Source organism: Priapulus caudatus, unplaced genomic scaffold (assembly GCF_000485595.1).
Source record: "Priapulus caudatus unplaced genomic scaffold, Priapulus_caudatus-5.0.1 Scaffold213, whole genome shotgun sequence".
Taxonomy (NCBI): Eukaryota; Metazoa; Priapulida; class Priapulimorpha; order Priapulimorphida; family Priapulidae; genus Priapulus; species Priapulus caudatus.
Genome location: NW_014577274.1, coordinates 118,261 through 126,554, shown reverse-complemented (window position 1 = coordinate 126,554; position 8,294 = coordinate 118,261). Strand labels below are relative to the sequence as shown.

General features: G+C 40.7%; 1 protein-coding gene across 1 annotated transcript in view; it reads left to right on the top strand.

The window, feature by feature from the left end:
* LOC106807408 (protein unc-79 homolog) overlaps positions 1-7,825 on the top strand; it is a gene marked incomplete at its 3' end in the record, with an annotated part of 21,450 nt that extends 13,625 nt beyond the window's left edge. The window contains 3 exon segments of the mRNA XM_014809728.1: positions 6,123-6,226; positions 6,537-6,713; positions 7,702-7,825. Of these exon segments, the coding sequence (XP_014665214.1) occupies positions 6,123-6,226; positions 6,537-6,713; positions 7,702-7,825 (405 nt within the window).
* Positions 7,826-8,294: the final 469 nt, after the last annotated feature.

The window sequence follows — 8,294 nt, the reverse complement described above, 5'->3', positions numbered from 1 at the left end:
AAATGTATATATATAGGAGTATATATATATATATGTATATATACGAGTATATATATATATATGTATATATACGAGTATATATATATATATGTATATATAGGAGTATATATATATATATATATATATATATGTGTGTGTGTGTGTGTGTGTGTGTATATATTGTGTCGTTGGTTTTCGCCCTGGCAGCTTCTGGAAGTTGCTGCAGGCTCGCTACTCACAGCTGTCGCACGTCTGCGTGCCCCTCATCCTGCACTGCATCACACTGCCGTCAGGCGCCGACGTCTTCTGGAAGCTCGTCGAGGACGACTTCACCGCCGACGACTGGAAGGCGCGCTTTGCCTCAGGTAGAGGGCAGCACGGGCAGCGGCCGGGGGGGGGGGGGGGGTCTAGGTCGTGGGGTCGCGCGAAAGTGTGGTGGTGGTAGCAACAATCGGCAGTGCAAACGCAAAAGTCGCGCGAGCAGCTGGTCGATAGCAACTATTTGGGAGATTAGAACATGTTCTATTTTCGCCAACTAGTTGCTATCGACCAGTTGCGTGCGCGACTTTTGCGTTTATACTACCGATTGTCGGTTGTATAGTTGCGAAATTGGTCTAATTCGCCAATTTGACAACATAAAGTCGGTAGTGTAAACCCAGCTTAAGTCGATCATAGATTAGTAGATAGTTGATAGTAAAACCGGTTCGTAGTCGAGCGAGAGGGAAGGAATTGACCATCATCTTTGCTCCTTTTCGTGTGCGCAGTTGAGAAGGTGACGGTGCTGGCGCGATTCATGGACGCGCAGCCCGTGAGAGACAATCAGATCCTACAGTCGGCTCTCGCACACGCCGTCTGCTACCTGATAGGCACCATGGAGGACTGCAATGCTGCCGTCGCGCAGAACGCCATACACAGCCTGGCAACGATCAAGGAGTCTTCCGTACTGGTGAGCTCCGTCGACTGCGGATTTGTTGCCGAGGAGCGTGGGGGAATGTCGTCGTCGTTGTTGTTTTTACCCCTCCTTCAGAGTCGGTGGTTTGCTCTTGTTTTGCATCGATTTGTAGAACGGCAGATGGTATGCGAAGACGTTTAATATAATATAATGTAATTATATATATATATCTGAGTTTGTGCATGCCTGCGTGGCATGTGTGCGTGTTAGTGGTAGGCTAAATAAATGCATGTTTTATTTCATGGTCATTAATTTCGCACGCGTTTTAGCTGCTTGAGAATATCTGTCCTCTGGCCGAAATCAAGCTGGCAAAGACGGGCGAGCCGCGGGTGGAGGAGGCGTGGGAGGATGACGAGGAGGAGGAGAAGAAGGAGGACGACACGCAGAAAGGGATTGACCTGGTCCAACACCTTAATGAGCAGGTAGGCGACCCAGGTAGATTACGGTACATACGAGTAACACAGTAAGTAAATTGAGATACTTGGGAACCAAAGCAGCACAGTTGCCGAGAACCTATGCTTTACAATTGGAGTTTAAAGGTGCTTAACGTAAAAATTTACGTATGTGGAAGTAATAGGTACAAAATTGACCTTCGCAGTGCATATCATCAGGAGTATGTTTAAAAAAAATTTTAATGATGCTTCATGATTTTAAATAATTGTTTGTCTTGTACTCCTGATGTATTAGAGTGTTATATATTAGGAATGTGAATGTAGGCTTTTTTTGAAAAAAATCTACGTCAGATTTTTAATCATTGGAGAGCTAAAATATGTTGTAAAAAGAGCTAAATGTGAATTAGCAAGTGTGAAATGTGGAATATATTAAAGATCATCAGTGGTTGCTCTTTTTGTGTGCTCCATACATGCAAGCTTCAGTTATTTACATACACTTCTTTGAGCAACGTGTGGCACTTTTGTTTATTTATTTTGCAATGTGATCTTATTTATATATTCTGATGTCTATAATCTGCCAGTTTTACTGGTTTGTTTGGCCACACTTGTAACTGTGACGTTTCTCTAAATTTGCTAGTTATGTGGTGAAACTATAAGAGTGTTGTCTATGTCTGTGCAGCTTATTAAAATTAAGGTATAGTAACTATAGCTAATAACCATGCTAGCAATTGTCCCCAAAACATTTGTTATTATTGAAAAGCGTGATTAGATTTGTGTCATGTTTCACATCTATACACGTGTATATGTATATATGTGTGTGTGCGTGCGTGCGTGCGTGCGTGCGTGCGTGCGTGCGTGCGTGCGTGCGTGCGTGCGTGCGTGCACTGCGTGTGTGCATGCGTACGTGTGTGTGTGTACGTGTATACATATATAGGAAAGAGAGAGGTGGGGTAAGTGAGAGGAGAGAGAGAGAGAGAAAGAGATTCCTCTTCAATTAATAATACCCATCTATACACACATGCACGGATATAGTGTCTATGAACACAATGTGAGAAACACTGCACTAATTGAAAGAAATTGTAACTGTACGTGCTTATTTAATCGGTGTTTGATGTGAAATTAATTTGAAGTGAAACTTTCTTGTATGTTTGACGTGGCACTAAAAATGACAACTGTTTTTTTACAGGGGTGTAGCTGCTTTCCACTAAATGTTCTTTGTCCACAAAAGGTTAAAACAATATATATAGTGAAAAAAGTGCAACTCCGCAGGCCTAGAGAAGATTTATGATTGCAATTGAATTCTGCTAACAAGCTAAAACCCTGCTATGTAATGTCCTGGTCTCATTGCTCTTGGATAAATCAATATTAGGCATGTATTAGGCATTTAGTCAAGATCTAGCGAAAGTGTCTCCCTAATTTGTTTTTCGAAATTCGTGACAGTTTGATGTGCGACGTTGTTGTTAACGTTGTTTTGTCAATCATTATAATTTCAAGTGAAAACCTATTGGAGTTGAAATGTAAATATGTGTGGCCCCTCTTTACTCAGTCTAGATAATGAAATTACAAGGTTAATGGGTAACATATTATTAATATATGTGTTTGATTATTCACGAAAATCAATGTTGTCATGCTAACACATGTAACAGTAGGCATATTTGTGGGAATATTCATTGCAGACAATTGACTAAATATATAGGTTCAAGGATAAAATCATACAATGAGACCTCGACTTTATTGCAGCATTTAAAAAATGCATGACACTATTTTACCCCAAAAAATGTAAAATATCATTAGATGATTATTAACACATTGAAATTATTCCTATTTCAAGCTAAATTACAGTCTGGATAATATAATGATTATTTTGTACTATCTATATATATGCTGCCACCTACCATTACTGACAAACCTTCCATGGCTTTTTAAGTTAACAGGTAGCTGCTTTTGCATCTGGTATAGTGTCATTATTCTTTGTGTTCAGATCTTGTTTGATGCGGTATATTAAAATGTTTTTATAGGAACATAATTATTAAGTATATGCATAATGTAATGGCAATTAATACACAGGTATACTTCAGTTAACACGTGAATGAAAGATGGCCATGTATGCAAGTTATCAAGAGTAGATAATATAACATCTTGTTATATTATCTACTCTTGAAGTTATCATATGACAAGTGGTGAAGGTGGTAGTAGGCCTAGTAGCTAATGCCGATGTCTTCATACATGTCAGTTTTATGTCTAACATTTTAACTTGTATTCTACTATATTATTGACTTAGAAGATATTGCTAGCTGTACCCATCTTGTTCTTTATTTAGTTAATATCTAATTTTGCATACATGACACTAATTTGCTTTTTGTGCAAATGTTAACACAATGACATATTAATTACCATAATGTTAATTTTCCTTTTGTCGTGGCATTGCTCTGCTTTCTAGTAATTGCATGTTGTTGAATCGACTGACATCGTAAAATGACATTGTAAAATCTGTTTGTACACAGACGTAGATCACAGCTATTTCTAAAGATATCCGTTTTGTTAGTACTCGCATATCTTCTAAAGTTCGTTCTAAAGTTTGTGGCTAATCGATCAGTGTTTTACATTTGTGTGGTCGCTAAAAATTCGTTTGCTCGCAACTTAATTTTCAATAATTCTTCTGTCTTAAGTGTGTTCACATTCTTTACGTCATGTTGTGTTATTCTCTACATGAGGGTTAGATCTCTCCTCATACGTACGTATACACTCTCTAGTTTTTGATGTTGTGCTGTCTCATCATCCAAGTGGAGGTAACTTTAAGAATGTCTGCACTCTCTCTAGTCTGTAATATCATGTTTCTCTTCTCTTACGAGTGGAGAAGATCGAGATAACTTCGCTGCTCTCCAAGTTTTATAGCGTGCGTGACTCGTCGCAGGTGAAGGTCGAGCCGGAGCAGCAGGAGAACATAGAGATGAACCCGATGGGGCCTAAGATCATGATGGCGATGGAGGTGGAGGAGGAGGAGGAGCTGGGTCTGCTGGCGGCCATGCCGCAGGAGCACGTCGTGTCGGCGGTCGCGCGCGCCGTCACACTCACAGAGACCGACGTCGGCCTCGCGCAGGCGAAGGTTGGTCAAGGTCAAGGTCAAGGTCACTCAGCTTTGTGGGTCGTCCCGTCGGTTTTTTATGCTCTTCCTAGAGCGTTGGGAGTCGGTGGGGCGTTGGTTTTACATCGGTTAATTTTGCGATTTTTTTTTCGTGACACCATAAAAAAATCGATGTATGTTTGGAGCAGGTGTGTGAGGTAGTTCAGATAGATAGGTATATCGGGGTGTAGATATGTTCATGCAAAGTTCTTTCTGACAAAGACATGATCCACACAAAATCTATGATTCCTGTAATTACCGAACTAAAAGTACGGACTGTTCGATGTCGAAAAGTTCCCACATGAGCCCCCGCACTATAGCAGAGGGTGTATCTTTGTGCAGGTCGCCACGGCAACACTGGTGGACGAGAACGAGCGTACGATCAAGGAGGAGGATGACTCCAGCTTCTGGTTGACGACTCAGGGAAAGTTCAAGTTTTTCATTGAGGAGCTTCCAGTGCAGCTGCAGCTAATCTACTCAATCCTGAAGGTGGGTCAACACTGGAGCAGTCAGTGCTACGCGCGTACGACAGTCATATCTCCATAAACAAGAGGTTGCATTGTAAATTTTTTAGGGCATGGCAAGTATTACAGTTTTATATTCTGTTTACCAGAATATTTCAGGGGCACCACATCAAGTGGGATGCAAGTTATTCACTCCTTAATTTGTTTCGGGGATATTGTTATAATGAATTTGATTGATTAATGCTCTGTACTAACGATCAAGGGCCTCGTTCATTAATCATAATAAAAAAACGTAATTATTATGACTAAAGTTAGGTCTATGGTTATGGTTATGCATGACACTTTGCTTCAAAAGTCGTGACGTCTCACACGTGGAGTAAGTAGCAGATCGACAACGATACATGTTAGGATTGTATCTCAACTACTTGATGACGTTGCGCGTAATGACTTCCCCCCTTCTTCAGGACCTCGGTGAGCAGAGGGATCCGGATGTCATCTATAACCTGCTGAAGTGTTTGAAGCTGCTCTTCCTGCATGCGGAGTCTCTGAACAAGGCTGCGCGCGACCACCGCGGCTTCCTCGTCTGGTCACAGGAGAACCTTCTCATCCCCAAGTACGTACATACTTACATGTTTTTCTGCGTTTTAAAAGTTAAGTACATGTCTTTGTATTATATTATACATTTCTATACTATTCTTTGTTATGTTTCTTGTACGGTAAGAACAGTTCTTGTTGTTCTTTACTACTACTACTACTACTACTCAGCGGACGCATCCGAGATTTCACAATGCCATGCCATGAATATTTGTCCATCATCAGTGTCTGCATGTCCGCTATGTCTGTTGTTCTCAATTCTTTTTGTTTATTCCTCGTCATGTGATGATGATATTAGTGACGGGTAGCAGTAAGGGATATAAACGTGTGTGTGTATATTATATATATGTATGTGTTTATCTAATATATATTTGAGTTCGTATGTATGTATCTATGTATCTATGTATCTATGTATCTATGTATCTATGTATCTATGTATCTATGTATCTATGTATCTTCCCTATAGGCGGCCAAACCGCCCAAGCGATCTGGATGCAATTTTCACAGGGCCATCTCTTATACCCGGGGATTGATCTATCGTGGTATATGAAAGTTGTATTTTAGTTCTCAACACGGAGATTTATTAAAGGCAACGTCATTGTTTTTATATTTCGTAGTACATATTTAAATGGGTGACGGCTGTGCGCAAGGTTCACTTCAACGTCTTCGTCTCGTGCTTGTTGCCGGATCCGCCGGAATATGCGCGTGTGGGAGGACACTGGTGAGTGTACTACATTTATTAAGTCTTCTACAGCAGCTAAATCATTCAGGGGAATCCAGAGGAAGCTGTGAGCTCAACGTAATTGTTGACCCGTGGCTGTTTTTTTGTTCGAAAACTACCCGTTTGGAATTAAACTCTATATTCAGTCAATCCTGTAGATAAAGAAGATTTGGGGGAAATGCCAAGAGTATCCATTATAGACAGGTGTCCATTCCTTAAAGATCGCTGCTAGCACAGGGTTAACTGTAGTTGTTAAAAGTTCTCGTTTTGCATATATGTTAATAATCAAGCACCTTTATTTGCCATTCAGGGACACACTGGCTACTGCAACTACTAGAATCAAAGATGGCCTCAATAGGCTTTTTTGCCTCATCCCCTATGACATCATCAGTTTTGAGGTGTGGGATTACATCATGCCGTACTGGCTGGAAGGCTTACAGACTATTATTCCAGAAGACGAACTGCCTGAGCTGAAAGTGCTCCTGTGGTGAGTAAAATTTATATCTGTATCTCGTCTTGCTGGAATTTTACTTTTGAGCGAGATGATAGAATGATTATCAAGTATCATTTTTAGCTCGCCTTGACATCGTCAAGATGAGCTATTGTCATGGGGTGTCGTCCGTTCGTCCGTCAACATTTGGCTACGGTCAACGATAACTCAAGAACCGTTTGACCCACATGTTTCAAATTGCATATAGTTGTTACTCCTATGGGAAAGGTTTGAACGTCCTATTTTGGAGCACGGCAGTCGACCTACTTTCGAGCCACGACCACTTTTTGGCAAAAATGGAAATGGCCATCTAAATTCATTCGATTTTGTTAAATTTTGCTATGTGAATGCGTAAGGCTAGCCCCAAAACAGTTGTTACTCCTATGGGAGAGATAACAATTAACGTCCTATTACGTTTATTTCGTCTAACTGCATGGTCAACAACTCGATCCACAATCATACCTATATACGTGTAATATTGTGTTTTAGATTCTTCGTTACAGTAATTTGACTGGAATATTTTATTGTTTTTATTTGCGCGATATTCGAAAACCAAAATGGCCATCATTTAGGCGTAGCACCATCTTTCTTCAAGATTTCAGACTTTCAGATCTGAAACATTAATTTTTGCATCAAAACTTATGCATATATCATTATCAAGAGTATATAATGGGAGATATGCTATATAATGGGAGATATGCTATATAATGGGAGTTCTCCCATATATACTCTTGCTTTATATATCCCCCCCTCCCTCTTCTATCACACCCAAGGTGAGCTACAGTGTCATTGACATTTTCATTATCATTGAATACCAAACATTTTTCAGTCGTGTAATTTATTATATAGAGAAAATGATTTAGAAGAGCGGGGGGTTAGTATCGAAATAAAGAAGTGAATTACATTTGAGGAAAAAGGATGTTGGGTGGTGGTGAGGCGATGCAAGGAAAGAAAATGAAGGTCATTCATTGTGTTATTTTTGCAGCAAAACCTTTGACTTGGAACTATGTCCTCTGCCATTCTCAGTGGAAAAGATGTACAACTTTGTGTCTGTGCGTTTCAAGAACTGCCCCTCCCCCGTACAGGAGCAAGCACTGGAGTGGTTGCAGGTATTGGTGGGGGCGGACATCCGGGAACTTTTGACTATTTGACCGGATGTAGATTCGAGCCGATGAAAACAAACCGTAGTAACGCACCGCTCAATGCATCCTGGCTGGTGGAATTCCCAATAAATAGATAGCCATGCCAATATGAATTCAGCATTTCACCATATTTTTTCTCACGATTTTTGACTGTAGACGTTTCAGCACATTTTCTGCTTATAATATGCTATATATGCTCCATATATGCTGCTACATATTCTGCATATATGCTGCTACATATTCTGCATATATGCTGCTACATTTTCTGCATATATGCTGCTATATATGCTGCTATATATGCTGCTATATAATATGCCGTAATGGTAATCGTGTCGATGCGAAACCACCTGCGGGCAGCGAGCGCGTTTCTCTCTCTCGCCGCAGTGCCTCGTCTACTGCCTGGAGCAGCAGTTCGACTCGGTGATAGCCGACCGGC